The sequence below is a fragment of the Oculina patagonica genome, chromosome 9 (assembly GCF_052425735.1).
Source record: "Oculina patagonica isolate OP01 chromosome 9, crgOcupat, whole genome shotgun sequence".
In the NCBI taxonomy this organism is placed as follows: domain Eukaryota; kingdom Metazoa; phylum Cnidaria; class Anthozoa; order Scleractinia; family Oculinidae; genus Oculina; species Oculina patagonica.
Genome location: NC_135766.1, coordinates 30,162,513 through 30,180,895, shown reverse-complemented (window position 1 = coordinate 30,180,895; position 18,383 = coordinate 30,162,513). Strand labels below are relative to the sequence as shown.

Genomic DNA, 18,383 nt, shown 5'->3' with positions numbered 1-18,383 from the left:
TTTCCTTAGCTTTTCTGTTTCTTGTGTACTTGTGTACGTCATCGGAACATTCCGATCCGAAAAAGTTCAACACGTCAATTGCTCGTTTCAATCCCGCTGCCACTCGTAGTTAAGACCGGTGACGCGTCCATAAGAAATGTCTCTTTCTCTTTGTCATTTCTTTCTTTGAATTCCTCGCGTTCGGTGTTAGAGAAATCGGGAAATATCTTTTGCAACAGCCTGTCTTGAAGTCTTGAATACCCAGATGTAGGTTTTGGCCTTAAACGCCGCATATATTTGTGAGCCATTATTTGTTTAACCTCGTTATTATCATCTTCTGTTGCTATAGACAACCAGTATAACAACTGCTCCAGTTCTTTATCTTCCCACGACGAAAAGTCGTCGTTGTTTTCCCCATCCATTGTTTTGACTCTGAGCTCTGTTTCATCGCGAGATCGCTTTTGATCTTCTGTTGGCGAAACGAAGATATGGTTTCTTTTTTCCAAGTTCATATCTTCATCACTAGCCACCCCTCGTCTTCGTTTTCTTCATCATCCAAATGGCCACTGTTTTGATAAAGTGAGTTAACGATATTTGAATTATTTGTAGTTTTATAGTTCCTTAAAGAAATTGGCTTGGTTTGAGAAGAGAAACTTGCGGAGGAAGACTCGTCCTCTCCACTACCCCACTCGTCTGTACTTGATTCATAGTAATCACTTCCAACTCTACTGTACGTTTCTCCTGCGTCATCCCAATCATTGTATCTCATTTGTGAGAGATCAGTCGATAAACTGCTGGAAAGCTACATCTCCATTTTGAAGATCAGAGCTTTGTTTATCGTCTGCATTTTTAAACTTTTGCATGTGGTTAAAACTATTCCTTCTGCTTGAAGGAAACAATCCCGACTGATGAATGTCATCTTTGCCACTGGAGAAAAAGTTTCTTTCGTCAAGATCCCGGTCTTCATCATTATCACCTTCACCTCCAAAATGAAGATCACTACCAGATTCTGTAGAAACCGTCTCAAAACTAGAGCCACTGGCAGTCTCCGCACTACCAGATTCCATATATATGTTTGTCAATGGTGATGTCTTGTATAAGCCATAATCTTCATTTGTGGAGCTTTCTGATAACGAATCTCCTGAAGGAAATTCTTTTGGAATCTCATATTTCTCCGAATCGTTTGTTGAACTTGACGCTTCTTCTTCCCCAAGGAACACCTTAATGTGCTCATCAATAAATGAATCCTCATTGTCGCCACTAAGTGAAGTTGACGTCTCTACGCCACTCGCAGGACCAATAAAGAATTCATCAGTTTCCATGCCCAGTCCACTACCACTGGCGACTTGATCCGTCCTCGCTTGATTGTGCTTGCCACTCCATCAGTGCCCGCATTCGAGACATTTTTCGCAGCAATTGTAGCAAATGCGTTATGATTCTGACTAGCGCCATTTTTTACATTTCCATTAGCTTCCACACTGTTTTGATTTTGTCCTGTAGTTCTTTCGTCGGTTCCACTATAGTTTGGCTTAATTATGACAAACGAACTTGTTCTTGATTTGTCTTTATTAGTTTGTAAACTTTCCCCTGTAATTGTGTCATTTGAAGCGCTATCTGCTGCAGTGTTACTATAATACTCTCCTTCTTTTACAGTGGAAGCAACACTAACAGATGTGGAATTGATCGAAGTAAAATTCTCCGAATCTTCAGTGTTGGTAGAAGCATTACTTGAGGTGTTTGACACTTTCTTCCAATCTGTAGTCATTTCTTGTGGGTCATTTTTATTGAAATCTAATGGCATTTTCTCCTTGGATGATGTTATGTGAAGGCCTTTCGCAGAATCTGTGGGTTTTTCACTTTTCAATAGACTGTCGCTTTTGCCCTTTCCTAATTCTCCAGTGTTGTTTTTAACAGTGGTATTAGCCAAATGTTCAACAATCTCTCCTTTAAGTTTGGATGAATCTAATTTCAAGGAAACGTTCTCTTTTGCCAATACTTTTTCGTGTAATGCTTGCCTCAAATTATTAAACACATTGACATTAACACGGTTTCCATGCCCTCGCATCTTTTCTGTGTGTATACTCTGATTCTTTTTCACCTTTTTAGGCGTCTTGTGTTCCTTAACATTTTTGTTTCTAACATTGGATTTTGAATTATGTTTCTTAAAAATATTTTGCGTGTGATGCGGGTGAATCGCTCCTTCTTTCTGCTTCTTTCTTGCAGTTTGCTTCCCTCCACCAGTAAGGCTTTTTCTATGACTACCATGCAAATGCTTAACATGACCACCGTGAACGCGGAGCTTAAATCTTCTTCGTAGCTTTTCCTTTCGATGATTAACAATAAGATGTTTCAATTCATCTGTCATAGAAGCACTCTTTTCGAGTCTGTTGCTCGTGTTTCCGTTCGATTTGAAAGACAATTTCTGGTGCTTTCTTTTTCCCCAAGTGTGCGAAAATTTGATATTTGGTTTGTGCTTCTTAAGTGCACCAAGACTATGATCAAACGTTGCTACCCAGTGCTGTTTTATTGTGGGATGGAAATTAGTCTTTTGATGAGTCTTGTGCGCCTTAACAACTTTTTTGTTCATTTTCTGGATTGACTTCGTTTTCTTCAATTTCTTCAGTTTGTTTGATTTAGAACCGTTATCCTTTGCTTTACTTCTCAATTTGTTAGTCTTCTTTCTTTCCTTTTTCTTTTGAATTGGCTTGTGCTTATTGTTCTTCTTATCTTTCAAGCTGGGTTTGTGTTTTAACTTGCCATTAGCCTTCTTTCCTGATTTCGTTCTATTCGTATCTTTGTGTGCCTTGTGTTTCTTCTTCTGTTCCTTTTGTGTCTTTGGCACTATCTTCTTATCTTTACTTTCTTTAACCGCCTTAACACTCACAGAATGTGATCCAGAAAGCGATTTGCTTTCTTCTGTTTCCTTGTTAGACTTTGTCGCATCTACAGGATGTGAAGAAGGGAAGAGACATTTGCACGTTCGAAAGTTACAATTAGGGGAGCAGTGCGATCCTCTAGGACAGCAATGCCAGTTGTCCGGGCAACTGACGGCGTCACGGTGCATACAGCAGCCATATCCAGTCAAGGACAACAAATCCTCGCAACATGTGGTGTGTGCAGGGCAACGGGTTACCATATCAGGACAAAATGACATATCGTCGTGCAGATATGAACTTGCCAGCCCTGCAATAAATGACCTGGTATTAAAATGTTACAAGTTCACTTAATTTAATATCAGCCATCAGTCTTTTATTTCTCAGTAGATCTCCATATCAGTTCACTTTATTGTTAAGTGTATAACCATATCTAGACAAAGTGACGTATTTTCATGCAGATAAGAACTTGCCAGCCCAACGACTACCCCGTGTTATATACTACTGGTCTTTTTCATCCACATCTCCACAAATTATATTACTTTAATAAAATATGCTAATATTTTATATTTTATAAGCATGTCTAAATTTTAAAGTAAATGTGTTTCCAACCTTCTCTTGCCGACAGTTCAGGAGCTCTTGGGGGAGAAAATTGACCTAAACATGATAATGAAGTTAGTTAAAATTGTGTATATCGTGAGAATGCATTGAACAGAAAGGCAAGGTATAAAATCTGTGTAACATAGTTCACTTTCACAAAACTACTAACCTCGAGGTTTAGATTTGGACAAAAGGCTTCTTAATGCAGCTCCCACTTTCATTCCAAGAAGGCGACTTCCTTTGGGATTAAAATGCTGGAAAAAATAAACAAAAGAGAAGAAGATGCATCAATCAAAGGAAAAAAAGCATTCACACCCATATTCCGAACAGCTAAATTTCTTTTTAAGAACACAACACCAGTGCTATGTCAAGAATGGTTATCTTGACCCTGCATCTCGAGAATTCATTGCTTACTTATAAGGGATTCGTGCCAGGGCTAAAACGACTCAAACGACGAATTCAACTACGCCAATTGCAGTGAAATGTACTAAAGCTGGAAACACCGGAACAGCCCGGAAAAACTCTTTAAAAAGCTATTTCGACGTACCACATATCACTAACTATTTATCACTAACCGCTAAAAACGTACCGTTAACGGCTAGCCGCTAAAAAAGTAAAGCAGTTTTCAATTGAGTGTCGTAAAACCAAAAGCAAAGTAATTACTCTACCCAATCACAAAGGACACAGACAATCCAGTGAACCAATCAAAACTCGAAGCAAATACATGTAGCCGGCACGAAGCGCGGGAAAATGTGTGCGAGTGAGCCAGGAATGGTTTTGTTTCACTTCTGATTGGCTGAAAAAGTGGCGTGAAATTTTTAAACCAATCACAAAGCGTAGTAATGCAAAACCACCAATGCAAACGCGTATTTCTTTTGACACTCAAGTGAAAACCGTTTTATGTACAGACCGTGTAATTTACGCGGGAAAAATTCCATCAAGCAAAATGGGAGTCTTGAATATCTCACCACATCTCGCGGTCGTCTCATAATACTGCAGGTTTTGTAAGGCGGCTCTCCGCACTCCTGTATGACAGCGGCATGCAGGTCCACAATCTCTACCCTCTTTCCCTCCTCCATTACTCTTGAACACAATGAAATAAGTTAAATTAAAAACTAATAAATAAAACTCACGTATTTCAGTGTAAGTTTAATCGCTCCACTACTAAGGAACATTGCAGTTATAGAAAAATCAAAAATGAATGTTGCAGACCAGGTAAAGGTGATAATTTAAAGGGATTTAATTTGATTTTCGGAGACTTGCGTGAAATGAGCGGAACGTTACATGGAATTTGTTTTTTATTTAATTTTAGCGAGCAATTTTATGATGTATTTGTTGTGATTCAATTTAACCATTGGTACAGTTTGGTATTTCCTTTGTTTTATAATATCATTGTCATATATTACCGTACACCAGAACAAAGGAAACTACTAAATTGTACCAAGGGTAAAATTTAACCTCAACGCAAATTTGTAATAGCTTATATTCGCTAGCGCACTTTCGGCGGGCCAAATGAAGTTTAGGGGACGTTTAGGAATAGCTGTCACGTTTTATCTTGCGCTTTCCCCATAAAATAAAAGCATCGCGAAAAAAATTGGACAGAACAGTGTCAGTCGGGGGAATAAGTGCCGTTTTGGCAAATCTTCATTGAAGCAACTCGAAGAATGTCCGAATTATTTCATCCAATCAAAAACTAGCGCGAGCGCTCACGACTACTCCGAAAGCAATTGCGCTTACAAACACGTCATGTTGATGAGCAACTTCTGGGACGAAAACCGCGGGCTCAGTCACTTTTCGGAGAAGTGCTTTCAACTGGCACTTGTTTCCCCGACTGGTGTCTATATTGAGAACAATATGAAGTTGACCGGTTTTTGTATAGTATTTTCACTGCTACCTTCTAGCCTCCTTGTTGTAAGCAACAACTCTCTCGTTTCTTCGTCCAGCGATAGGAACGGGAGTTGTAAGAGCAAACGCCACTTGAGCTCCACTCTCAAGAAGTAGCTGTTTTATCTTCATCAGATTCTGTCCATATTCCTCTAATGGGACAAATTCCTACGAGAAAAATATTGCAATCTTGTTATTATTCACCCTAGATAGTGATAGTGTATTGGCTTCCACAAACACACCTCACCCATCCACATTATCGCAGCAATAAAAAAACGACAGGATAACGGTCATTTTTTTCAAGGAAAAGCGATCGAGGAGTCGTTTCGTGACTGATTGAGACGTTTGTTTGCTTTTGTCCTAGTTTCATCTCGCATCTGATTGGTAGCTACACAATTGACCTGTCAAAATCAACTCAACGTGTTCACGGTTAATTGGCTTTTAGAGTAATGTGGATAAAAAAGATACTTTTTAGTCAGTGACTCTGGATTAGTCGAAAAGTAGAGATCCCACATATAAACACTTAACAGTCCAAACCTCGTTCTTTGCACCCGGCCAGAGGATGTTGTTATAAACATAGCTGACGTTAAGGGACGGACCATTATTTTTTTTGGAGGGGGGGCGGGGATGAAAAATTTTCCTCTGCAAACTTTTTTTTTTAGTTTATGCACCTCTGCAAGCATTTTTTTCGAAATTCTTATTATTTTTTGTTATACATATCGTGTTTGCAAACAATTTATTTTGTCTTTCCAGGCCCTGCAAACAATTTTTTTCAATATTGTTCATCCCCCGCCCCCCCCCCCCTCCAAAAAAATAATGGTCCGTCCCTAAGGAGCTACGTCACGGGGATTTCGCAGCTTTTAGCCTAAACTGTCATGAAATTAGTGGAAGGCAACTTAACCCATAAAACACCATTATCTTTGAACATGTAAAGGAAGATTTAACCTTAATGTGCGGATAGAAATCAAGCTACGGCTACAAATATCGATTTTTTTTTTTGGAAGACGCGCGGACACAACTTGAAAACGTAAGCCTTAATTTCTCAAGTTGCAATCCGTTTCCATCCGAGCCATCCGCAGCTTAAGATGCTCCTTAACAGTTTCAGTGCTCTTACATAATTTTACATAAAAAGACTATTATTTTTAGGTTTCCTGCGACACAAATATAAATTTTGGCTGTTCAAAAATCTGGTAAATCCGTGACATAGTCCCTTTAAATAATAATAATGGATTGATGTGTGGAGAGAAAGAACTCCGAAAAAATTCTGGTTCACAGATGGGACTCGAACCACGACCTTCCGTACACTAGTCGGACGCTCTAACCACTGAGCTACTGAGAACTCTAATGGTGAGCAGTGGTCAATTGTGGGTGACACAACGACTGCAGTCCCTTTAAAAGCTCTATATCTCGGCTTAAAAGCCACTGGAAAAGAACGGACATCATGCACTAACTTCAGGGAACATCTTGCTGTAGTTGATATCGTGCATTCCAAAATTGAACACGATTGCGTCATAGCTGGTTGGTTCCAGTGCCGTCGTGCGAAGCATCATGGACAGGCATTCCAGGCCATATCTCGAATCCACCGCCCCAGACCCCTTAGCAAATGGCGCGTGCTGGACCTGACACAAACCTTGAAGTTGGCCCTTGACAGTTGTCAGATACCTGAAGTGAAACACGTGTGATTTTTAATGAAAGGAAAAGAGCAAGGCACGATCCATTTACGTCATGTAGCAGAAGTAACAATGTGTAACTCCATTCTGTAACAAGAAGTCTCTAATCAGGGGTGATCAATTGACTAGTATTTTCGGGAAAAAGCGGAACTTTATTCTCCCCCCTTTTTTTTTTTTTTTAAAAATTTTAACCTTTTTTTATGTTTAAAATTGAACTTGAAAATCGTCTAAAAAAATAGTTATTCCTGACATAATGAATTTTTTCAAACCGTCTAAATCACATAACGCAAATTCCGTGATAACCGTAATGATTTAGGGGAAGGTATTTACTGGGAAAGTCATGTGTCCAAACATGTAGAGAATCTGACTTATTAGAGAGTTTAAAGTTTATTTGATTATCGCTTTTTCATTTCTTTAGAGCTCTCAACTAGCTTGAGAACCATTAATCAACCGCAAACTAGCGAGACTATGAGATTCTTGTTGTAGAAAGCTTCAAAGCACACTCTCCTAATAATGTTACCTGGCCTGCACTGAACCTAGAATATATAATAATTTAATATCTACCCGAGTGAGATGGAGTCCCCAATGACAAGGCAGTTCCTGAACAGCGGATTAACAGCCAAAGGTGGTCCAGGACTGCATACCCGTGATGCATTGTGTGCTTCAAACTTTATAGGAAACCTGTGTTATAAAGATGCAATGTAAGTGAAGGTGAAAACGAAGACTTCATAAGGCAACTAGTAGTAATGCTACTCCCCCAGCAACCTCGTTGACAGGGTCTTCCCCCCCCCCAGAGCGAGCGAGAGACCCTGGGAACGAGGTTGCTCCCTCAGTATCTTGTCAGGTTGTCCTAAAAGTTCGCAGCTAATCATTTATACTCGCTGGTGGAGAGAGGCACTGTAAGAGTAAAGTGTCTTGCATGTCCAAGAATTTAACACAGTGTCCCTGGCCAGTTGGGGTCGAATCTAAACTGTTCCGTCCGGAGCCAAACAGCTACCCATAATGGACACGTTCGAGACAGTTATAACCAGATAAACCTAGTCGTTTTATCTTACACATTTCGCAACCGTGTCAGATCTACAACCTATGTACCGAAATCGAATAACACACAGACTGATATTCAGTGCTTTAAAATCACAAACCTTCTCGTGTGTTAAAATTGAATCTAGCAATATGTTTCATGTGTTGTTTACCGTTTCCTGCATTGTTTTAACGCGCCTTAGTAACATAAACGTAATATTTATTGTAAGAAGTATTGTACAATTTTTTTAATAAAGGCCTAAGGCAAAAGTGATTTGGTGTTTCTTACTGATTTGAGATAATTAACTGCATATTTTCAATGAAAGGAAAGAACTGAGAAATTTTTTGGTTGCAAGCTTTTAAACAATCTCGTTCCCAGGGTTTTTACCTTGGTTACCAAATTACCAAGGGAAAGCTATGGAACGAGGTTGGCTTTAAATAGATGTTATTTCGGTAAGAATAGATAATATTTTTTTTAATTTTATCTCTTAAATTAAATCTTTGAATCGTTTACTGTGAGGAAACGTAGCAGTTTAAAATAAATTCTCAAATACTATCCTCTTGCATGCTTATACTTACTTCATATCATTTTGAGGTTTAACTCGAGGTGGCCATACTTGTGCCTGCGGTCTTGAAATTGGAGGCCGTCTTGCTTGGGGCATTAACTGAGAACCTAACGGAACCCTCATCTGGGTGGGCATCACAGCGGGTACTTGGTATGATGGTGCCTGGACAGGTGTCTGGGTGGGGGCTAGTTGTGGGTACTGAGGTGGTACCTGGGGAGGTGCCTGAGTCGGAGCTGCTGTTTGAGGCCACGAGTTGTAATCCGGGGGCCACGTTGGAGTATCCTCGCCTGGAAAACCTTCCCAGTCGTAGTCCGAGCCGTCATAAATATCTTGTCGCTTAAAAATAAAATTAAAAAGCAATTTTGTGTTGTGGTTTATCAAGATTGCGATGTGGAGACAATATGCAACGCGCACTGATTGAACGTAATGCAATGCTTCTTTCGGTCAATTCGTTTCGGTCACGCATCCCTAGGTCCATGCCTTCCACCCGTTACGTCGCGCAAGCGAATATTTGTAACGCCTAAGTGACCAGGAATCACGCAAATCAAGTTCAACCATTAAATCCTCAACAGCTGACTGTATAAATTACTTCCAATCGCTAGTTTCGGGCTAGTTTACAGTTGCAACTTAGCCTAACCTGAATGGGACATAGTTAAAAAGACGAATTTCTTTAGCCTGTTGATCTGTGGCGCCGAAAATCACATAGAAACTACCAACTAGTACCTTTAACTACTGATTGTCAGTTTTAGCTGGTACACTATTTTAATTCTGTTTACAGTGAATGCACATGCGCCTTTTTTCACGGGGACCTGAGTCTCCAAATTCTGACTGTTTTTTTTTTACGTTACATTGACAGTTTTGTTAGAACACGCCCGATACGTATATACAGGTTAAACGCGCGAAACAAACTTAAATCTTGTGAACATTATTTAAATATGTTTCACAATTCGCACCCTAGTTTCAGGAACTATACTGCTCCCACACCTCCTATAGATCTGATACCTCGCTTATTTTTTTTTTTAATTTTACCCTTATTTGGCTAAGTCCTAACTAAAAAACGTCTTGTTTATCAGGCAAGATCACGTTCGTGTTCGAGCTAAATAATCATAATAAAACCTATTCTTATTTTTATTCCAGTTTTAGAATGATGAAATTTCTTCTAATAACACCACCGAAGTTTTACACAGTTCCTAACTGGGAGGGACTCGCAGAAGTAGCTTAACTGTTCTTATTAAACAGAAAGCGGGCGGTATTTCTAATGAAAGCTACCTGCTCCCGAAAACAATAGTTTATTGAAACAATTACAAAACAAAATTTAACACTTCCATCTTCTTTGCCCTTACCCGTCGGACGTGCCTCCAGCTGTTTCTCCTGCTATAAGTAAATGCCATAGGATTTATTTGCGGCAGCCAAGAGCTATTCCTGCGAAGATAACTGGAATAAAACGCATTTCCTCTCGGGTTTCGGCTAGCTTGTCCGCGGCTCCACTTGTCAATGTATGTTGTTGTATACAGCGAAGCAACGCGTGGCGACAAAAACCACAATAAACAAACCAGGCGAAGAATCGAGGGCCCGCCGAGCATTTCTAGACATTTTCCGCATCAATATTTCCTTTGTTTTTAGCCGGTCACTTAGCCTGCCCTCTCCGTCATTCCTCGTTTCATTTTCTCCTTGGAAAAACAACGAGGCGATGGCCCGCGGTCAAAGGCTCGCGCGAAAAAACAAATCACGGCATTCGACTGTTTTAGAACGGACCGCTTAATCACATGCTGGTCAATCGCCTTTTACAATCAAATGACGTGATCCGTAGTCCTGACGAAATAACGATTCAAGAAGGTGTTTAAGAACAAAGGCAAATGCGCCGAGCTGCTAAAGCTTCCAACGAGCCATGAAATTAGATAAAATTGCGCGAAATTCTCGCTGCAAGCACATGAGCGAATTGTTTGTGAATTGCTCTTTCGAGCGTTAAAGACCATTACGAATCGTGTGCAAATTAACAAAGCTGCAACCTTTAACTAAATCTTAATGAAGTTACCGTTAGCAATTTTAACAACCGTTACATAAAGTTGGTCGGTAAGGTTGTTGAGTCTATGATTCATTGAAATTGGATTGCCACTGAGATTCGAGTTTGCCCAAAAGCGGACAGACATTGAAGTTAAGAGGGCAGAAAATTTGTCATTTTCGATCGTCTACCTGTAGCAGGTACAAGACTAGACATTTCTTGAACTGGCCGCCCCAGAGAAGTTTTTTTTTTTAACAATAAATCGGCTTAGACAAATCCTGAATCTTGAATCAGTGTTCAAGTTAACGAGTAATTTAAAAATTAGGTATGACTTGCAACTAAGACAGTCTTTCCAGAAAAGATTTCTTAAAGCCAAGAGCGAAAAAAGGAAGCTGTTTTGCAGGTGTTAAATGAGTAGTTTTACACTTCGCAGCTTCGGACAATTCAGGCGTTTAACAGACAACCCTTGAAGGACATTTTCGCGCGTTTTTAGTCTCGCGCGATGTTTGCTCCAATCATTGCAACGTTTTCATAAAATGTCTTACGCATATTGAAATTTAAGAGAGCATTTAAAATTTGTCATTTTTGCTAACCAGCAACGAGCAGGTACGATAGCCTTCAGGGATTGACCCCTACTGTTTGTTACCATAAGAATATGTCATAAAATAAAATAAAAAATTTTAAATGATTTTGAAACTGTACTGAGGCAAAAATAGGAGCCGTTTAAGGACAAAAGCCATAATATAAGATATACAGTCTGTATGAGCAGTAATCAATTCTACAGCGCCGGTTAAAGGTGCATTGTTACGGATTTTAACAGTTCTTTTTAACAGCCAAAATTTATATTTCTGTCATTGGAAACCTAAAAATAACGTTCCATTTTTATTAAAAAAAATTGCTGGCTGCGGATGGCTTGGGTGGAAATGGATTACAACTTGAAAAATTGAGGCTAAACTGTTCAAGTTGTTTCCGCGCGTCTTTGAAAACTTGTTATTTGTAACCGTGGTTTGATTTCTATACGTGAAATAAGATTACATTTCCCTTTAGATGTTCAAAGTTAATGTTTTTTTAGTCAAGTTTCCTACTACTAATTTCAGAACAGTTTAAACAAAAAATCCGCGAAAATAAACTCCGTAACGTAGCTTTTTTAATTGAGGTGTACCGCAATTCGCGTTTAATTTGAACCTCGTCGTGTTAAACAAAAATGGTTCGCACAGAAGAACCAACTCATGCGTTTATCCACAAAACACTAGCGAAAATTTATAAGACAAATAGTGTACTAATCGACAAAACATTTGGCGAAAATATTTAAATAATTGTATTTTTGTAATACAGTATAAACCCTCGAGTAAGAACCTTCATTTTCCCAAGTTAGCACAAATTTAGGCAATTTAGGTTCTAAGTAGGTTCTTATTTCTGAACATTCTCGGAGACCCAGGGGCAGTTAGTCGGGGCGACGGGCAGCTCATCGGGACGACGGGATTTTCGGGCGAAAGTCTCCCGAGCTTGTTGTAATCTTTCGCCCGAAAATCCCGTCGTCCAGATGAGCTGCCCGTCGCCCCGACTTATTGCCCCTGGGTCTCCGAGGATGATTTCTGAAGAAAAATTTACAGAATGTTTAGTGGTATTCAGCCTTTTTCTTATATGAAATCTGCAAACCATTTACCGGTAGATTGAATTTATGTGATTGTATCAATAATGATGATAATTGATGATTTTCAACAATGGGATTTAAATTGGTGTCCCAAAAGAGGATCCAGAATGTCGACTTTTCTTAGTTCCCTAAAAGTAAACATTTTTAATCGATTTTAAAAAAATAAGAACCTTTTTCAAAATTTTAGGCCAGAGATGAGAGGTTCCTATATAGAGAGTGTCTAACTCTGCCTCGTCCCCAGTCGCTTGCGATCGTTGGGGACGCTGGTAATTATGAGGAGCGGGGGCGGGGGTCACCCACCGCTCGCCCGCCTCGCCCCTCCCCCCCTCTCTTCTCCGCGCTCATGGGCCGGAGCCTGTGGAGGAGGCAGTGTCTAACTGGCAAATTTTAACCTAACAGGTTCTTAAAAATTAGCTTCTTTCTCGCGGGTTTTTACTTCAGTCAACTTCAGTCGTACAAAGTCGCACTTTTTTACAGTTGTTTGTTTTTTCTATTTTCTTTCAAATGAACTGTAATGGAGATCACAAATTGGTTGTTAGACCGCTGTCTTTGCTTAAAGCAACATTCACAAGGGGGCATGCATTCTAGTTCCCTATGGAGCCGGTCCAAAACTCGGACCTGCTATTCGCACCTCCTCAGTACTCAGTCCGATGTTTGGATTTGCAAAAAAGCAGGTCCTGTTTTGAAATCGTTCCGGTACTAAATAGGACTGACCTTGTGTGAACACTTAGACTGCTTCGTTTTTAGTGAGACCGGCTGTGTAATTTTGACTGTGTTTACATGAACCCGGGTCTCGGGACCGTGCTTTCTACGAATGGTTAGCTAGTAACAGCTGATTTGCTTTTGGTCCGTAACCATTTGAGACCCGCCCCATGTCAACATAACAAACAAAGAACAAACTTGAGAACATATCGCAAAAGTATGAAATTTATTGCGTAAAAAATTAAAGGAGCAGCCTGAATCAGAAATAATAATTTAAAACATTTACCCCCCCCCCCCCTCCGGCCCCCCCCCCATTGGGGCCCCCCCCTATTAGGGAAAAAAAAAAGATCCCCCGTGAAAGAGGTTTGACTGGAAAAGACTTCCGCTATTACGGACTCTCGCTAAAACGGACACTAAAAAACGCCCCGAGCGTGTCCGCTTTAACGGGAGTTGACTGTAATTACAACTGGCTAAACTTTGAATAATTGCTAGCTTTTGTCGTGCTTTCAGTTTTCTGATGTGGAAAAGTACAAAACTATCTTTTTTTCTTTTATTCTTTTTTTTTTACGATTGGTGACTTCCCATACAATTCTAGAAATACACAAGCTGTCCCATACACCACCTATGCAGAGTCGAATTTTGAGCTTGGGAAGCCTGTGGTCTAATCTATTTTTCAGCTGAATATTTACCTCATTTTCAAAGTGCGTCCCGGCCCGCCTAAAAGAAAACCGTTTTTAATTGGCATCCTAATAAACCTGCTTCTTTTCACATGAAGAAAACACAGCAACCTTTAACAAGGTTGAAGTGCTTCCATTTTTTCAACAAAACTAACTATCATTTTAAAATAATACTTTTTAACAGATTCAATCATTGGAACCACCAGACTCCTGGTTTCCTTCGGCTTTTTCAATTATTTTTTCCTCGTCGATATTTTTCGAATCCTGTGAAGAAGAAATCGTTGCCTTGCTAGACATATCATCATTAATTGTCTCCCCAGCCATATCACCTCTTCCACTTTCGATATCTTCTACGTTTATTCTTGCTTCCGGGTCCTCATTTCTGTCTTGTTCGTCTTCGCGCATGCCTTCCGACGAATCCGCTGTACTTGTGTCTGAGGCACCCAGATATTTGCCAGCAGGAAAATTGACTCTAAGTTCTTCAGATGCTGTTAACACGGACGTAATAATGGAAAAGAACATAGAGACTCCTAAAAGCACCACTACAGCTCGCAGAAGTTCCATTATGATGCTACAAATATCCGTAGGAGCCTGACCTAACAACAAAGATTGGCCAACAGTAATAAATACTTTACAAATATGACCATCTAATTACCTTATTACAGGAAAATACCGCTCCATTAAATTAACGCAAATTCCCAAAATTCGCGTTTATTTAAATCGCGTTAATTTTTGTGAGTGTTAATTTCCGCGACATTTTTTTAAGTGGAGCGACATTCTGGATACTTAACATCATTTCTCAATCCTTTACAGATATTTCATCTGCAGTATTTATAGTTCATTCTTGCTTTCAAAAGAGCAGTTTGGCTTCCGTTTTTTTTTTTTTTTTTACAAGAGCCAAAATATCTCAAGAGAAGTCATGACTCGATTTGATCTTCTTCATTTTAAAAAATTTCCCCTTCTCTCGCGTTAATTTCCTTTATTTATTTAAAAGAAATTTTCAGTGACGATTATTATCCATCCGGGTATTTTGCTCGGACAGGCACTATGGGCTGGCAGTGTCTTGCGCGGATGAACACTATCACGTGACCAATTTAGACCATAAACTGAACTAGCAGTCGAAGCTTCGCTTCTTGGTAAATATTTGTTTTAAGAACATCAGATATCCGAAGGGCAACTATCAGCCGATAGTTCCTCGACAGAAACACTCTATTAATTAAATGGAAACCTCGAGCTCGCCATCTAATTATTATATACAATATATCCGTACCCTTACCTCCATTTGGTACCAGGTCCCCAAATCCGATGGTAGAAAAAGTAATAAAACAGAAATATACTCCTTCAAGAAAGTTCCACTGTTCTTTCTGCAAATAAAGAAACGCTCCTACAAAAAGCATGACTATAAGAACAAGTAATGTCCACATGAGTGCCTTTGTAGTCACTGGTTGAGATTCTCGCTTGAGAAGTTTTGTTTCTACCAAAAAATGAACATAATGTATAAGTTGATTGACGCGGTCACCAATATGGCGCAATACCATGAGGTTAAGAGGAATTCCAAATAAGGCGAAAACCATACAAAAGACGCGCCCGCCAACTGTACTGGGAGCTAAGTGACCATAGCCTGCGGAAAGAGAAGAGAGGGAAATAAGTTCCAATAAAAAGTAAGATGAACTTTGCAATGCGTTTATTTCACAGAATACACCTTATTCATAAATGGCGGACGCGGGGAGTTGGGTCGGTACTGGCGAGGCGAGTGGCCTTCGCTCGCAAAGGTTGGCAATGAGTAGTTTTGATAATCTGATCTCGGTTGAAGCGCTGGTTTTGGATCCTGGTCCCGTGCTGCCGGTTATGGGTCCAAGGAGTGTCCTCTCTACTCCTGTGGCCCTTTGGAAGATGGGCTGAAAATATGATATATGATTGCGATTGCGTCTCGGATTGGGGAAATTGCGATGCGACTCGCAAACAGGTTAAAAAATTAGTCTATCTATATAATTCTGGGTTTTTTTGCAATGGATTTTCAAGCGAGTAATTTTCAAGCTTCGGTACTTCTACTCCAGAGATTTTCGATTACTCGGCGATTTACAACAGAAACAACAGGAAAGTTGAAAGTCTGAATGAAAATTTGATCATAATATCTTGCTTTTAGCTTAAAAAAGGTGATCAATTTTGTTCTAATTTTTACTGATTTTTGACCTTTCTTGGCTTGCTGCGTTTCAAACCGTAGTTGCATTGTACGGAGTACTACGATACAGTAGTAACAATTTATTTATTTAATCGTAAGGAATATACGTAAAAAAAATATAAGAAGAAAACGCCATTCCCGAAATATTGTTTGGAGCTAGCTACCTGAAATAACAGTTAGCTACAAAAAAAATTATAATGTTCGAATACATAAGATTTTAAAAAGCAAATAAAAAGACAAATAACAAATAAATCATGGAAACTGTTTTGTTGTTATGTTAATTATAACTTTTAGCCAGCCATTTATAAAAGGGAAGCCTCGAGTCAGCTGGCCCATACTGCTGGAGCTAATCCTTTTTTCGATAGCATTAAGCGGCAATGAATATTTCTACTTCCCTATCGCAGGGTATCCCCTTTTAAAAAAAAAAAAAAACAAAACTAATCCCCCAGCATTATGTCGCCGGTACCCATTTTTACACCTGGGTGGAGAGAAGCATTATGAGAGTTAAGTGTCTTGCCCAAGAACACAACACAGTAACCCAGGCCAGGGCTTGAACCCTGACTGTTCGATACGGAGTCCAGCGTGCTAATCATTAGGCCACCGCGCCTCCCTACCACTAATTTATAAAGCAGGTACGAAATTCACTCAACGCTGCTAAACGTCAAAGACGATAAGTGGATAAATAAATGTTTATCATATCCTATTAGTTTACTATAGTTACGGAGTGTTACCAAAACAAAACGACTTATTACCCAGAAAGGCACGACACACACTTTAGATTTGAAACTCAATATTAGGCCAAGTAAAAAAAAAAATTCCTCGCCCGGATTTTTATAAAAAAAAAGGGGCGCCCTTTTTTTGTTATTTTTTATTTGTTATTTTGTTGCATTTCCTGTCTGTGTTGTTCGAATATCAATGTTTTTTCCCTTTATCTTAAATCCTGCAAGGTAATTGACCTATCCAGTACGGACCTAGCGTACCGAGGCTTTAAAATTTTGGATTGAGTTCGTATTAAAACGCAAACAAAAGCCATGTCTTACAGAATTTTCAACTACGTTCAAATGAAAGTAACGCCTGTTGGTTTTTTCGTTCCAACTTTTTCAATAACAAATAGTAAAAAACGGCGGCCCCAAAAAATGAAGCGGGCGGAAACGATAAACATTTGTATTTTTCTTACTAGGCCTTAAAGCTAGAGGCCTTACCTACAGTCGTAACAACACTCCATGTAAAATACACTGAAGCGTAATACGTCCATCTTGAAGTACACCATTTATCGGGGTCGCCTCCACATCGATGCTTCACAGCATTTTCAATCTTCTCCACCAAGAAGTCAAAATCGTCCGGCGTCATATTATGCTTTTCTAAAAATAACTTTTTCACAGAATTCAACTGTTGGACTTCAAACTTGTCATTTTCGTTCTCAAGCACTTGAAACACAACCGCGCCAGATAAAAGGTAAATTCCCAGTAACGCTGCTAGGCAAATCAGACGCTTTGTATCCGTCGTAAAATTAAGGGCCATAAGCCTTCCATTGCCTCGAAGTTTGAGGCCGAGACGTCAAGCCGTAAGATAAAATAAAAAACTAATTCATTATCATTTATCGGGCGGTCATTGAATGTGTAGCCGGTGTACTGACGCGGCTGCACATGCGTATTTTCTTGTATTCAACGCGCGCACACAATAAGGCACCGATTTTACCCGGTACCTGCGAAGGGGACATGGCTGGTTGAACGAGGCGAAAGTCGAATAGTTTTACAATAAAACCTGTATAGAACTGTTCAAATCGGTTATCTCTTCAGATAAAGGCCTAGGAAGCAAATTGTCGATATCTCTGACTGTACTGAGCAAAAAATAGTCCGTAAGTTATTGTGGCTTATTACAACGCAGACAAACTTTGCGGTCGAGCTTTGAGCTTAGATGGTTTTGTGAACCTTTATAGATATGTTCCCAGTCATATAATTAGTTCAATAGTAAGTGGATATTTTTAGACGGGAGAAAAATCTTGGTGCAGAAAAACAATTAACAACGTATATTAGAGTATTTTGTGATTTATATTTTTGGTTAGCAAATTCCACAACCATTTCATATAAATTTTGGACTATGTGTTGTGTGAAAAATTCACCTAGCCACGTCGTTAAATTGATAACGTAATTTACTAGTTAAAAGAGGATGGTCTCTTTCTTCCTTCTATGCTACTGGTGTACACATACATAAAGTCACCTCCACTATTCTAAAAATTAAGAATTAAGTTAAAATTCAGTCTATTCTGACGGAACCTGTACGCAACAGTTACCACAATATTGAACTACATGCCTACGACATGAATTGTTTTGTCTAAATCAGAACCTAGTTACCTTCGATTGGCCCAGCTCTTATTTAGGAAGAAGCATACATTAATTGCAAAAAATGTTGGACGATTTTAATTTCGAACAGAAAAAAGTGTCCGAAAATTCAGTAAACGTCCGAAATAAAACATCGAATGTAAAATGTATCAGCCCGGCTTGTATCCAAACTCCAGTTTATTTTCTTTTCATTTCTCTGATGACCTTGTGACCACCTTGACTAACAGTGCAA

At 39.4% G+C, this 18,383-nt stretch overlaps 2 protein-coding genes and 1 pseudogene across 4 annotated transcripts in view; all 3 read right to left on the bottom strand.

Annotated features, from left to right (window-relative positions):
* The window catches only part of LOC144664840 (uncharacterized), a 181,182-nt pseudogene extending 170,860 nt beyond the window's left edge, over nucleotides 1-10,322 (bottom strand). Inside the window, exons 1-9 of the transcript XR_013572859.1 lie at nucleotides 9,936-10,322; nucleotides 8,606-8,928; nucleotides 7,571-7,687; nucleotides 6,788-6,998; nucleotides 5,347-5,504; nucleotides 4,421-4,535; nucleotides 3,622-3,706; nucleotides 3,465-3,509; nucleotides 38-3,162 (exon numbers count right to left, since the gene is read on the bottom strand). The product of XR_013572859.1 is annotated as an uncharacterized LOC144664840 (transcript). The remainder of the gene's footprint in view (nucleotides 1-37; nucleotides 3,163-3,464; nucleotides 3,510-3,621; nucleotides 3,707-4,420; nucleotides 4,536-5,346; nucleotides 5,505-6,787; nucleotides 6,999-7,570; nucleotides 7,688-8,605; nucleotides 8,929-9,935) is intronic.
* The window catches only part of LOC144664765 (methyltransferase HEMK2-like), a 206,513-nt gene that overhangs the window by 1,181 nt on the left and 186,949 nt on the right, over nucleotides 1-18,383 (bottom strand). The window lies entirely within an intron of this gene.
* Nucleotides 13,321-17,656, bottom strand: LOC144664757 (potassium channel subfamily K member 15-like). The gene is made up of 3 exons (XM_078525962.1): nucleotides 17,012-17,656; nucleotides 14,904-15,248; nucleotides 13,321-14,223 (listed from the first exon to the last, which is right to left on the bottom strand). Exons 1-3 carry the CDS (start codon nucleotides 17,328-17,330, stop codon nucleotides 13,814-13,816), a joined length of 1,074 nt encoding a protein of 357 aa, XP_078382088.1. The 5' UTR covers nucleotides 17,331-17,656; the 3' UTR covers nucleotides 13,321-13,813.

What these genes read in the sequence shown, in the direction of transcription:
- LOC144664757 (XM_078525962.1), bottom strand. Translation starts at nt 17,330, where the DNA reads ATGGCCCTTAATTTTACGACGGATACAAAGCGTCTGATTTGCCTAGCA. An exon ending in GAGTGTTGTTACGACTGTAG is followed by an intron (nt 15,249 to 17,011) that starts GTAAGGCCTCTA and finishes CTCTTTCCGCAG; the next exon opens with GCTATGGTCACTTAGCTCCC. An exon ending in GGACCTGGTACCAAATGGAG is followed by an intron (nt 14,224 to 14,903) that starts GTAAGGGTACGG and finishes CTTTGTTGTTAG; the next exon opens with GTCAGGCTCCTACGGATATT.